Here is a 13,826-nt window from a genome sequence, read left to right as displayed (position 1 = left end):
TTCTGCAGTGCAGCTGCGCAGTCTTTCCAACTCGAAGAATCTACTGTAGTAATCTACCACGATGATGTAGTCTTCCGAGTTCCAAGTGAACAGATCGGTGGCTATGACCTGCCACGGTCGTTCTGGTATTGCATGTGACAACAGGGGTTCCTTGGGGTTAGCAGCTTGTCTCTCCTGGCATGTGCTGCAGGCTCCGACTGCTTCCTCAATCTGCTTTCCCATGCCTGGCCAAAACAGAAGGTCTCTGGCTCTGTTTTTGCTCTTTTCTATACCCATATGGCTGGAATGAATCCGCTCTATCATGTCCTTTCTGAGCCTTTTTGGGATGATCATTTTCTCTCCTTTAAACATGATCCCGTCTATCAGTGAGATCTCATCCCTGTGGTTCCAAAACTCCTGGATGTCAGGCGGACATTGAGACCGTTTATCAGGCCATCCACTCAATGTGGTCCGTCTCAGGCTGTTGAGCTGAGGATCTTGGGCTGTTTCGTTTCTTATCTCTGAGAGTCTCTGATCACTGACAGGCATGTTGCTGAGGACTGAGTGGATCTGCGCATCCATCCCGTCACATAGTGATTTGTCGTGAAACTCTATGGATTTCCGGGAGAGCGTGTCGGCTACCGGGATGTCTTTCCCTGGCTTGTGGATGATGCTGATGTCGTACTTTTGCAGCTGTATTATCATCTTCTGTAGCCGTGGTGGTGCTGATGCTAGTGTTTTTTTGTGTATGGACTCAAGTGGCTTGTGGTCCGACTCAATGGTCACATGTCGACCGTACATGTACTCGTGGAACCGCTTGCAACCAAAGAGAACAGCATACAGCTCTTTTTCTATTTGGGCATAGTTCTGCTCAGTGCTGTTAAGTGACTTGGATGCGTAGGCAACTGGCTTGCCGTCCTGCAGCATCACAGCACCGAGGCCACTTTTGGATGCATCGACCTGGAGTCGTAGCGCTTTCTTGGGGTCGAAGAAGGAGAGAACTGGGCCTGGTTCTTTAGTGATCAGCTCCTTCATTCGTTGAAAGGCTCTGTCATGGTTCTTGTCCCATACAAACTCACTGTCCTGCTTTAACAGCTGGCGGAGCGAAGCATTTATCTCTGACAGGTGTGGGGCAAATCTTGCTAGATAATTAACCATCCCCAGCACTGTTTCCAATTCTGCCCTGTTCTGTGGGGGCGCCATGTCTTGGACTGCTTTTACTTTTTGTGGATCTGGTTTCAGTCCTTCGTGTGACAATGTGTGACCGAAGTAACTGACCTCTTTGACGCAGATGGTGCACTTGTCAGGGTTCAGTTTTACACCTCTCTCCCTGCTGCGCTGCAGCATGGCCCTCAGATTGTCGTCATGCTCCTGTTTGGTTTCTCCGAAGACCAGTACGTCGTCCACAATGGCTGCCACGCCCCTCAGGCCCTCGTAGGTCTCGTCCACGCGTCGCTGGAACTCATCCTGAGCTGAGATTATGCCGAATGGCAACCTGAGGAAGCGGTACCTGCCAAACACAGTATTAAATGTGGTTAACAGAGATGATTCGTGGCTTAGCTTAATGGCCCAGTAGCCTGATCTGGCGTCCAAAACACTGAAATACTTGGCCCCAGCAAGTTTTGTGGTGACATCCTCCAAGGTGGGTAGAGGGTAATGGGGTCTTTGTATAGCCTTGTTGAGGGGTCTGGGGTCCAGACATACTCTGAGTCTGCCTGTCTTGGGTTTTTCCACGACAACAAGTGCATTCACCCAGTCCGTAGGATCTGTGACCTTGCATATGATTTGGTTCCTTTCCATGTTGTCGAGCTCGTCTTTGAGTCGGGCTCGCAGAGCAATGGGAATCCGACGAGGTGGGCTGACTGTGGGTGCAACGTCTGGATTTACATGGAAACTGCATTCACCAGGAAATTCTCCTATCCCTTTGAATACGTCTGCATATTCGTCTAGTATTGCCTGTGAACTGTTGGTTGTCTTGCCTCTTTCCTCCGTCACTGCCATCACGATCCTTACCAGGTTAAGGTCACGGCAAGCTTTCATTGCTAATACAGGTGGGGCGCTTGTGTTAACAACATGGAATTCCAACGTGCAGGTCTTGTCTTTGTGTTTGCATTTTAACTGGCATTTTCCTTCCACGCTGAGTGAGTGTCCCCCATAATCTGTGAGCTTGTGTGTGACAGGCTTCAGTGTCACGTGTGGGAAGAGTGTCTGGAACATGTTGGCTGGAATTGTGTTTGCTTGCGCCCCAGTGTCAACTTTAAACCTCACTGTCTGTGGGGGGGAACCAAGCTGCATGTCTGCATATGCTTGCTCATCCTTTCTTCCTTCATTTTCTATGGTGATGCTATCAATGTAGAAACAGTCTTGGTCCTCATCTGTGTCCTTAGTTGTCGTTTCTATGTTCTCTCTCACAGTGTGTACTGATTTGAGGTGGGTTTTTGTCTGCGAAGGGAGTCTTGACCTGCATGCTCTTGCAAAATGGTTCATTTTCTTGCATTTTGCACATTGCTTCCCTTTTGCTGGGCAGATGTCTTTATTACTGTGTTGTCCGGCACAATAGCTGCACGTTTTTAGTGTTGCATTAGCGTGTTCTTTTGGTCTCACGCTTCTTGTTTGATATTCTTGTCTGTGCGATTTCCTGCCGATGGCGTGCACAGTTTCTTGGCCCCTGGAGTGACCCATAGTTTTTAGCTGCTGCTTTGCTAGCTCGTGTGATCGTGCTATATCTATAGCTTTCTCTAGCGTGAGCTCTGCGCCTTGGCTGAGTAGCTTTTCTCGGACGTGTGGCGAGTTAGTGGCAAATACAATGCGATCCCTGACCATTTCATCTGTATTTGGGTACCCACAGTCTTTAGCAAGTAGTTTCAGTTCCGTAATAAACTGTTCAAATGTCTCATTTTCACCCTGCATCTTTTCATGAAACTTATATCGGGCGTAGATTGGGTTAGCTTTCGGTATGATGTAATCAGTGTACTTATCGTAGTACGTCTGAAGCTTTCGGGAGTCGTCTGCGGTGAGCGTCCACGTGTTGTAGACGTCCCGTCCTTTCTCACCGACCCATAGAAGAAGGTAGCTGCATTTCTCTGCCTCCTCCTTCCCCCGAAGAGGACCAGCGAACATTAGCTCGGCGCGCTGCTTGAAACGCCGCCATGCCTCAGGCAGGTTGCTGGAGTCCCAATCCATACGCGGTGTGGGAACGCCGTAAGCTTCCATGTCTGCGCTGTCCGACGGCGAGGGAATGCGTAGAATCCGCTACTCTGACACCATGTGTTGTTTTTGTATGTATACCGAGCTTCATACTAACTGCACGCACACACCAATCTCTGCTCCGATTCCACTTTATTTCGTCTACTTCTCCATTTTCTGTGGAGCTTCTTGCTCGCCAGTGAATTACACACATTGCAGCGACACAGTGCCATCTAGTGGCTGATACAAACATAGGTCAACATGCTACAGTGCATAAGTTAGAGACTGGGATATATATGTACATGACTGAGTTAGCCGTCTTCAGAAAGTGTAATGTTGTATGTAAATTAATACCTATTGTGACTAGAGCTGGGCAATAGAACGATAACGATATGTATCGCGATATAACTTTTACTCGATAGAGAAATTAAGCTATCGCGATAGACCTCGCCGCTCTTGTCCTCTTAAAAAAAAAAAAAAAAAAAGGTCAGCCAATCTAAATTAAGTAGCGCAGAGCCGAACCAATCACAGCCGCAGCGTCACGTCGCGTGACTTGTTACGTACAGCACAAGTGCCAAGCCGCACGTGTGTTTGTTTGGGAAGCAGCCAGCGGGTAATGGAGCCAGCGCGTAATGGAGGAAATGAGTGTGCCGACTAGAAAAATCAACCGAGCGTGACCGAAGAGAAAACAGATGATGGTTCCAATGCCGGAGAGATTGTCGAACGGAAGAGCCAAAGAAGTTCCGTAGTGTGAAGGTATTTCGGCTATTTCAAGTCTGACAAAAAACAGAGTAGCGTGCACTGTAAATTGTGCCGAAAGCAAGTCTGGAAATACAATAAACTGGTGCATGCGTCACACTGTGCGCCACGTTATTGTTTCGGTGAAATGAATTTCTACAATACTGTTACTGTTAATTCTACTCTCTGCAGTGTTTAAATGCTTACATATACACACAGTTACTGTCCCTCCACACATACGACTCGGTTCTGCTTCTATGCCGCAGCTTTGTTTACTTTTTCCCACTGAGGCTTCTAGACTTCTGATTGGCCAACATTTCTGCACAGTTAGGAATCTAGCGCCACCTGCTGCTTTGGCATGTTCATAGCAGCGTTTTCCTTCATTTCTGCCTTTATGTGTGGACGGGATTATTTTTTAAAACGAAAACGGAAAATCTCCGTTTTCAAAAATACCCGTGTACGTGTGGACGTAGCCTCAGTCTCTGACTGGAAGCGCTAATTCGTCATTCGGCTTTTGTCAGACTAAAGTAACTGTTAAAACTGTTTGAAAAGCTAAGCTATACAACAAGGAGAGATTGAGAATTTCCTTTTAGTTCTCAGTTTATTTGATATTGACAAAAGTTAGTCAGTTTTGTCTGTTCTTCTGTAAAACAAACTAAGATTTATTTTTAGAATTAATATTTTGTTTCTAAGTGGAATTGACAATTTAGTAGTCTGTTTCGTTTGTTCTGTTTTGAAACTTAAACGCTTTAGCGGCTGCCTTTTGTGTAGTTTGCAATATTTGCCTTTATTTATCTGAAAAAGTCTCATGTTCCTTAAGTACATCTACCCTGTTGAACTTATTATGGGAAATAAATATTTAAATAAAAACAAGCTGCTGATTATTTCACATTTTACTTGTGAGCAACAGCACATTTAAATCTTACAAATATAGTTATTTGGCTTATATCGTGATAGATATCGTTATCGCCTGAAATGAAAAAAACATATCGTGATATGAAAAAATCTCATATCGCCCAGCTCTAATTGTGACACATGTATGTATGAACAAATAGCAACATGAAACCAAATTTTACAAATCTAATTACCGTACTCCAGTCTGGGCCATCCTATTTGGTACCGGCTTAGTGAAGATCATGGAGTTGATGGGTCCTGGCTTCACACCCTAACAGAAGACACATTTACTATGGATGGTGTTGCTGTTCATATGCAAACATGGACTAATTCAAAAACTTTTAACCTCATTTAAATTATCACTGTCCGTGGCTTGTGCCATTGCTTTTCAGATTCCGTGCAGCTATGCACAGGGGGGACAACCGGCACGCTGAGTTGTGAGTAGTGTGCTGTTTGGAAGAGCAGTGCCACTGTGTGATTGCACATAACAGCGCCTGCCACACAGGAGCACTGACTATGTGTCAGTATCACCAGCGATGAATCCAGAAGCTTAATCTAAGAAGAAAGAACAAAAATTTAAAAATGTAACATCTTCATGGAAGAGCTGAACAGGAACATAGTTCAGTGTTATGGTTACTGACCCCTACAGGCTTACCCTCCTGAATGCTTAGTGTTTCCTTCTCTCCCTATTAAAACAACTTAACCATCCTTGATAACTGTAATAACTTTGATTGTGTATATTTGCAGTATTAACTTGGTGTCAAATGTTTCTGATCACCCAAACACATGATTTAACTATCTGACTAGTCAAATTAGGAGTGATAAAGCAGGGAGACAAGGAAAACATTCAAGCTGATGGGCCTTTAGGAATGAACTTAACTAATGCTTGTGAAGAAGAACTAATGCAGAAGGGCTGATAGCGCAGGGCAGCTTGTAGCTTGAATGTGGTGGATGACTGGGTATGTAAAGTGCTTTGGGGTCCCTAGGGGGGACTTAGTAAAAGCGCTATACAAATACAGGCTATTTACCACAGGCATCCAGTATCCGTAGTTTCAGGTGCTGCTCATCTTGTATAGACAATTGCCAAAGATAAAAGTCTAAGGGGGTCAGATCGGGAGACCTTGGGGCCCATTCAACTGGCCCACGACGACCAATCCACTTTCCAAGAAACTGTTCATCTAGGAATGCTCGGACCTGGCACCCATAATGTGGTGGTGCACCAGCTTGCTGGAAAAACTCAGGGAACGTGCCAGCTTCAGTGCATAAAGAGGGAAACACATCATCATGTAGATGAAGAATGGACCCACTATCGTTGTACCCCATATACCACACCAAACCATCACTTTTTTGTTCCAACAGTCTTGGAGGGATCCATCCAGTGTGGGTTAGTGTCAGACCAATAGCGGGAGTTTTGTTTGTTAACTTCACCATTCACATAAAAGTTTGCCTCATCACTGAACAAAATCTTCTGCATGAACTGAGGGTCCTGTTCCAGTTTTTGTTTTGCCCATTCTGCAAATTCTGTGTGCTGATCTGGGTCATCCTCGTTGAGATGCTGCAGTAGCTGGAGTTTGTAAGGGTGCCATTTGTGAGTAACTAATATCCACCGAAGGGATGTTCGACTAATGCCACTCTCCAGTGACATGCGGCGAGTGCTACGCTGTGGGCTCTTGCTGAATGAAGCTAGGACAGGCACTGATGTTTCTTCATTAGTGACAGTTTTCTTGCGTCCACATTTTGGCAAATCCAACACTGAACCAGTTTAACGAAACTTAGCAAGCAGTTTGCTAACTGTAGCATGGGAGATGGGTGGTCTCGTAGGCTGTCTTGCATTGAAATCTGCTGCAATGACCCGGTTACTGCGTTCACCAGATATCAACACAATTTCGATCCGCTCCTCACGTGTTAACCTCTTCGACATGTCAATAGCTGTCAACAAAGAGAAACTTGTAAATAACTCATGAAAGAATAAAGTTACGTTGAAACCGAGCACACCATTGTTTTTCTTGTGACATTACCAATAAGTTTGATGTGTCACATGGCCCTCTTCCTATTGAAAAAACAGAAGTTGTATCCAAGATGGCCGACTTCTAAATGGCCACCATGGTCACCACCCATCTTGAGGAGTTTGCTCCCTCACATATACTAATGTGCCACAAACAGGACTTTAATATCACCAACCACTCCCGTGTTATTACGGTGTATCCATATAAATGGCCCACCCTGTACAGTTTCCCTATACAGATATAATTCTGACTAAATTAAAGCTCATAAATTGTTTACTCTCTTTTCAGACGTAAGAGTTGAATGCATCATAGCTGGAGTTCATTTCTTATCTAGCTTTTTCATTTCAATATTTTTTACTGTCCTTATTGTTAGTAGCAGTAGTAATAGTGGTACTATTAGTATTTTCCATTCAATTCACCTTCTTCAGACAGTCTTGGAGTTGTGACCAAAGAAAACCAGGATCAATCTATTTCTACAGGTCATGTGAGGAATTAAAAACAAAATCTTTTTATTCACTGATTCTTTTCTTTCTTTTCCTGTGTGACAAATTTAGGCCTTCCTTCTTTACCCTTTAGTACTTCCCTCATCAGCCCCTTTCCTCATTCTTCACCTGGTTAGAGGTTGATAAGCAATTCCTGGCTAACGTCAGGGGCTTTCCTGTTCCATAATAATTGGTGTTGGCCCTGTATACTTCAGTGGCCTTTGTTTGTTGTCCTTTTGGTTGAGCCCTTGTGGCTGTGGGTTTTTCTTGTGTGCCGTGGTTTGTGATCACTTTGGTAATCACTTGCTGTGTGGTGGGTGAGTCCTGGGATTGGGGAAAGACCTGTAAATTATAGATTGCTTACTAAAGACTAGGTTGGAATGTTTATAAGTACATTTAATGACAACTTATAATAAACCTGCTTTCAAATAAAGATTTTGTGTTTTAAAGTATCTGGTTGTTTGACCATTGTTGTCCTCTGAACACCGGACCAAACCAGTTTGACAGAGATCTTTTTGGAATATCTTATCAATGCGGATCTTCACCAAACTTTATGGCTTTTTCACTTGGACCAACCTCCACTAATTATAGGAACGAATCACAGCTGAGCATCTACCCACAAAAGTAATTGTACAAATATGATTCAAGGCACAGGAGGACCGGGTGCGGGGGGGTGCACATATTTTGTGGTTGTCATTGTGAAGAGTCAAACATCTGAGCACAAGCAGGAATGATCAAGTATTAAAAACACCAGGACAGATTACGTCACTGTTTTATTTTTTAGTGTCCTGACTCGTTTTGAGATAAAGTGTGGAACAATGTGTGTTATTCATTACATGTTAGTGAAAACTTGCTGTGTTTTCTGTTTTTATTTTACTTTGTAAGACGAGTCAGTCAGAAACTAAATGAGACTAATGACAGCAATAAATGTTGCTATACACTCCTGTGTGTTTGAGTCTGTTACTAAGAAGTTTGATGGCTTCACACTGTGAGAGGATGATAAGGGTGTCTCATTAGCCTTTAACGTACATTGCAGCGCCATCTGCTGGCTGAGTCACTAATAAATATAATTTTTATTTTGTATTCTTTTTCTGAATATCCAGTTAGCAAAGCTATATTCATTTAGAAAGAACCTGAAATATGTGCACAGATGTGCAATAAAATAAAACAACTTTCTTGATACCCACACTCACTGGACCATAAATGCAACAGAAATAATTTTTACTACAGAGCAGCAGTTAAAAGGAAAAAAAAGGCCTGAAACACGTGCTGTCTGTACAATTTACTGATATTTAAATATGTCATTTGCAGGTTTTATAAAGAAAATTTTAAAAAGAAAAACTAAAAATAAATAAATGGTTCTTTGATCATTCGTCTTCTCTGAACACCAGCCAGATCCGTTTGACAAAGGTGATGCCAGCATTATCTGCTTTATATTACCAAGAAATCCAAGTTATATTACAATGGTATTAGCTGAATAATTAAACAGAACTCAGTGGTTTATTATTGGTAAATTTCGACTTATTCATTCCAAAATTCAATTCAATCCAATTTTATTTATACAACGCCAAATCATAACAACAGTCGCCTCGAGGTGCTTTATATTGTAACATAGACCCTACAATAATACATACAGAGAAAAACCAAGAATCATATGACCCTCTAAGAGCAAGCTCATTGGCGACAGTGGGAAGGAAAATTCACTTTTAACAGGAAGAAATCTCCACCAGAACCAGCCCTAACTATATGCTTTAGCAAAAAGGAAAGTTTTAAGCCTGATCTTAAACGTAGAGATAGTGTCTAACTTTTCACTGCTTTTCAAAAGACTTGACAGAGTCAGCTAAACAGAGCTGGAGTGGTAAACTGTTGTTGTCTTATGGAAGTTATTTAATAAATCAACATTTTCTCAATTTTGAGTTAGAAATTCAGTGATAATTACCTGAAATATTGTGTTGTGAAGGGCAAAAAATGATTTGTTTGTTTTTTGTACTTTAGTGGCTTGCAAGCTTCAATAATAGAAGAAGTAGAACTGTGGCAGCTACTTATTTTCTACAAGTGTTTGTTTTCACCACTCAAAAAAACATGATTTTCTTTCTGGTTTAAATCTAACATGATACATGAAAAACAACAACAAAAAATATGCATTTCAAAAGAAAAATATTTGAAAAATATTTATTTTATATTCCAAAGTGGTTAGCATTTGAATTTGTTTTATTAAAACTATTAAATGATATCAAGTTGCTTTCATGATGCCACTTGGGAGAACCCTACACCATTTATATTAGGTAAATACATGCAATGCCGATGAGCTGGCATATGAGAAGTTGGGAGAAAATCAAGTTATACTATTTTGAAAAAAAGGAATAAAAAGAGTCTATAATTTAGAATGGTGGGAAAATATTGAGCTAGCCTTCTTAATATATATATATTAAAAATTCCCCTCTCGCCCCTGCGTGTGGTCTATCCTTTAAGCTCGGGTCCTCTACAAGAGGCCTGGGAGCTTGAGGGTATCTTAGCTGTTGCTAGGACTGGGCTCTTCTGGACAGAGATCTCCGATGTTGCTCCGGGAATCTGCTGGAGCCACTCGAAGAGCTTGGGAGTCACTGCACCTAGTACTCCGATTACCACTGGGACCACCGTTACCTTCACCCTCCACATCTTCTCGAGCTCTTCTCTGAGCCCTTGGTATTTCTCGAGCTTCTCGTGTTTCTTCTTCCTGATCTTGCTGTTATTTGGAACCGCTACATCATTATTTCATCTTCTTCTGTTTGTCTACCACCACTGTGCCCAGTTGGTTAGCCACCACCATTTTCTCCACCTGTATCTGGAAGTCCCACAGGATCTTAGCTTGGTCAGTCTCCACCAATCTTGGGGCATCTCACATTTTGACCTCAGGACTTCCAGGCCATATGTTTCTGTATACTATGCACTTGGTTATGGCATTCCATGTATGCCCTGCCTGCTAACAAACATTTGCAAACACACATGGAAATACTGTATAAAGTAATACATAAAGTTTAGCTGACTCTGTCAGGTTTGCAATTCTAACAAGCTTGAAAGTCAGTTGAACATTATTCTTCATCACACTGTGGCGCTCAACTAACATGCCAAGTCCTGAGGAGGCCAATCCATGACTAAAGATGTTACATTGTGTGTTTTTCTATCTCGCATACCTTTGACTCCATTGCCATTGTGTTTGCTGTGTCATGCTGAAAAATGAAGCCATTACCAATCATTACCAATCTGCTTTCCACATGGAATTGCATGGGATATTAAAATCTAATGGTACATTTCTGTGTTCAAAATTCCATCAGTTTTAACAAGATCTCCAACACCATTGACTAAAATGCTGCCTCACAATTTCATCACTCCATCAGACCTGCCACTCATTTTTAGTCCAGTTCTGGGTAATCTGGAATACCTCAGCTATTTCCCTTCCTTAAGAAGAGCTTCTTGACTCCCACTTAGACTATTTCAGATGAGATTTCATTGAAGAGTAGATGGATCTGCTGAAGGGCCAGATGCAATGCATAGACATTCTTGGAAGCAAAATAAAACAAAATGAGATGTGACTATAGACGTTTATACAATATTGTACAGAAGAAAATAACTAAAAACTAACAGATCTTAATTGTATTGCTTATTTTCTTTTTACTTTATGCGCATAGGTCTTCTGATTGGCTTTTTACAAAACAAAACAAAAACCCTTTGAAACACCGGTTCCAAAATATTTTACTTTGAAAAGTTATTATTGTTTGAAAACGTGATCCGGAAACGCTGCGCTTCCGGTGGCGAAGTTGACGGCATCACTGCGATAACGAGGCGCAGCTGCGGTACTTGAAGACGTCTGAGCCGCGGACTGCACAGCAGACTGGGCCGTGAGACGGTCAGCATCAATGGCTCCGGTGCTTGCGGAGTAAAGAATGGGCTCCACGGCATCGCAGCCATGGCCAGATCCACTAACAGAAGCGGCGAGGATGGGGACCCACGGGTGACCGCCCCCACGGACCGCGACGCTTCCCGGGACCTGGCGGAGCCCCGGGAACTGTCTCTGGAGGAGGTGCTGAAGTCCTACGAGCAGCCCATCAACGAGGAGCAGGCATGGGCGGTGTGCTACCAGTGCTGCAGCGGGCTCAGGGTGCCCCGCCCGCCGGCAGGGAGAGTCAGCCGGGTGAAGGACCCGTCCTCCATCCTCCTCCACAGGGACGGAACCGTATCGTTACAGCGGGAGCAAGGATATGACGGTAGGAGAGGCGGCCGCGGTTACTCCCAACTTTCCGCTATCTTGATAACTAAAAGCAAGTGGGGAAAAAGTGCATTTTAACAGGATAGACCAGTTGCCAGAAGCAGCATGGCCTTTGCAGGTTTACCTGTCGTTAGTTTTAAATATTAAAACCCACTTTTGAATTCGGCGTAGTTTAATTTCCATTTTTGTAAAAAAATTAATAAATAAATAAATAACCGCTTTTTTTCATCCGCACCGCAATGATTTCTCCCAGTAAACTACTCCGCCTCAGTGAGCAGCGCTTGTGTTTATATCCAGAAGTGTACTAAAGTGCTCCATGCTTTGTTCACAATAATAACGCGGAACTGAAGAGTGTCTAATATTGTTTCATATAGTATCATTATGTCGTATTTTATCTACCAGGAACACAAATCTAAAGCATTTTGTCCTAAGTTATTCGCATTTAATACAGAGTTTGGCTCACAACGTCTTGCTCAGTAACGGACGCCGCGGTGCTAACCTGTCCCGTCTCAAACAGCATCAATCCCTACACTGCTGACCCTCAGCTGGATTATTTGGTCATTTGCGCAACCCCGAGCTTCACTTACTTAAACTGCCTTTGTGTTTTTATATTTTACACCATCTAGATTTTGTCGCACTACTCGTGCCAGCAAGGATGACTCGTATTATGCCGGTAAATGATAAATTATTCATGGAGCACCGCTTTCCCCTAGCATCTCCTTATGCAAAGACTGTTTTGGAGACATCAAAGGGTGGCTAGAAGCCCAGAGGATTTTAGGCAGCCTTCCTCTTGTCCCCTCCGTGCTGAAATTAGCCCGTACCTGCATACTATCCTGCTGCATGTAAAGTATTTATGTCCTCACTGCAGTTCAAGAGGAGGCTGCACGGAGACACTTAAGTCAAAACTCAATTTAATCCGAAATAGGCAAATTTGTGCTCAAACTTTTTTCACCTCTCACTCCAAAAATCTTATCTTAGGCAATGGCGACACAATATCTCCAGAAATTCATATTTTGTGCTTAAAGTCATGTCTGTAACCTGTTTATTTTGCAATTAGGCAAAATACAGCAAGGATATTTCTTGCCAGCAGCCCTGAGAGAAGATACTTTTACATTTTAACATATGACTGAGAAATGTGGGCAAAAGAAAAGAATATTGGATATCAAATCTCAGGAAAAACTGTGAAATGCTGAGTTCCTTTTTTGATAAAGTCTCCAGGTGAATATACAGTAGCAGCTGTTGTAACAGCTGTTCAGAGATCAAACAGGGAGGGTCTGTGTGCATGTTTGAGGATGGCACTTTACTTTTCTTTCTGCCATTTGTTCAAATGTCATATAACATGCTTATTAGTTAATCATGGGTCAGTCATGGTTCTGATGTTTACATGAGAAATGATCATAAAGAAAAAGTAAAGTTAATGTAACCTTTTTGAAAAACACAGCATTAATTTGCATAAAATGGTTACACTGTTTCAAGGAACACCTTTTAAATATGAGCTCATTACACCATCATCCTGAACTGTGACCTCAATAATAAACATAAAGTAGGATTATCGCTTTTTTTTATCAGATGTTATGGCAGTGCTGTTGGAGTGAACTGCTTTAGATTTAGAAGCTGTCATACAGGTGTGGGGAACGGGCAATCAGCGGAATGTGTCATAAATAATAAATAGCAAGCCAAACCCCTTGAACTGGTTGAAAATTGACTTCTAATGATTGTTACTGTGGACAGATCTTGATGACGAGGCATTAGAAGATGTGACTGCAGTAAAACAATAAGGGAGAAAACTTTTTAAGACAAGATTCCTCCTGTTGGTAATGGAGCTAACAAAATGCAGCGTGGTTACAACAGTAAAGAAGGGGGAAGGTAGAGTGTCTGACTAGGACTGGGCGATATATCGAGTTTTTAAAAAATATCGATATATTTTCATACGAGATATAAGATGTGACAATATCGTTTATATCGATATAGTCTATGTTACGTTATAATTATACTTGTGGAGCCGCAAGTTTGCCTCTCTTTTGTCCACTTTTGTCTCTATGCAACTTTACTCGGCCTCGCCTCTCCTTCACTGAACACAACTCCCCCTCCTCCCCCATCGCTTCACCTGCAGGCAACGACAAGATGGACACGGCAAATCTCTGTTAACGAGTTACCGCGAATCGCCCCCGTGCGTGGGGCTGGACTGCATCAACGTGTTAGCGAGTTAACCGCGCTAACGACATGCATGGCCTAAAATCCTTTCATTTTCTCAAAAATCGACTGTTCGCCTTATGTATGAATTCTGGTTGTGCT

The 13,826-nt window shown here is 42.6% G+C and overlaps 1 protein-coding gene across 1 annotated transcript in view; it reads left to right on the top strand.

The window, feature by feature from the left end:
- Positions 1-11,063: 11,063 nt before the first annotated feature.
- The window catches only part of spire2 (spire-type actin nucleation factor 2), a 57,574-nt gene continuing 54,811 nt past the window's right edge, over positions 11,064-13,826 (top strand). Inside the window, exon 1 of the mRNA XM_086301960.1 lies at positions 11,064-11,529. Coding sequence (XP_086158086.1) covers positions 11,232-11,529 — 298 coding nt within the window. The 5' untranslated portion in view covers positions 11,064-11,231. The remainder of the gene's footprint in view (positions 11,530-13,826) is intronic.

The sequence above is a fragment of the Aulonocara sp. 'chitande type north' Nkhata Bay genome, linkage group LG7, assembly GCF_057382095.1.
Source record: "Aulonocara sp. 'chitande type north' Nkhata Bay isolate Kocher_YH1m ecotype deep benthic linkage group LG7, A_spYH_male_GT1.1, whole genome shotgun sequence".
NCBI classification, from domain to species: Eukaryota; Metazoa; Chordata; class Actinopteri; order Cichliformes; family Cichlidae; genus Aulonocara; species Aulonocara sp. 'chitande type north' Nkhata Bay.
Note: the sequence above shows the minus strand (reverse complement) of the source record. Positions and strands in the feature narration are given on the sequence as shown.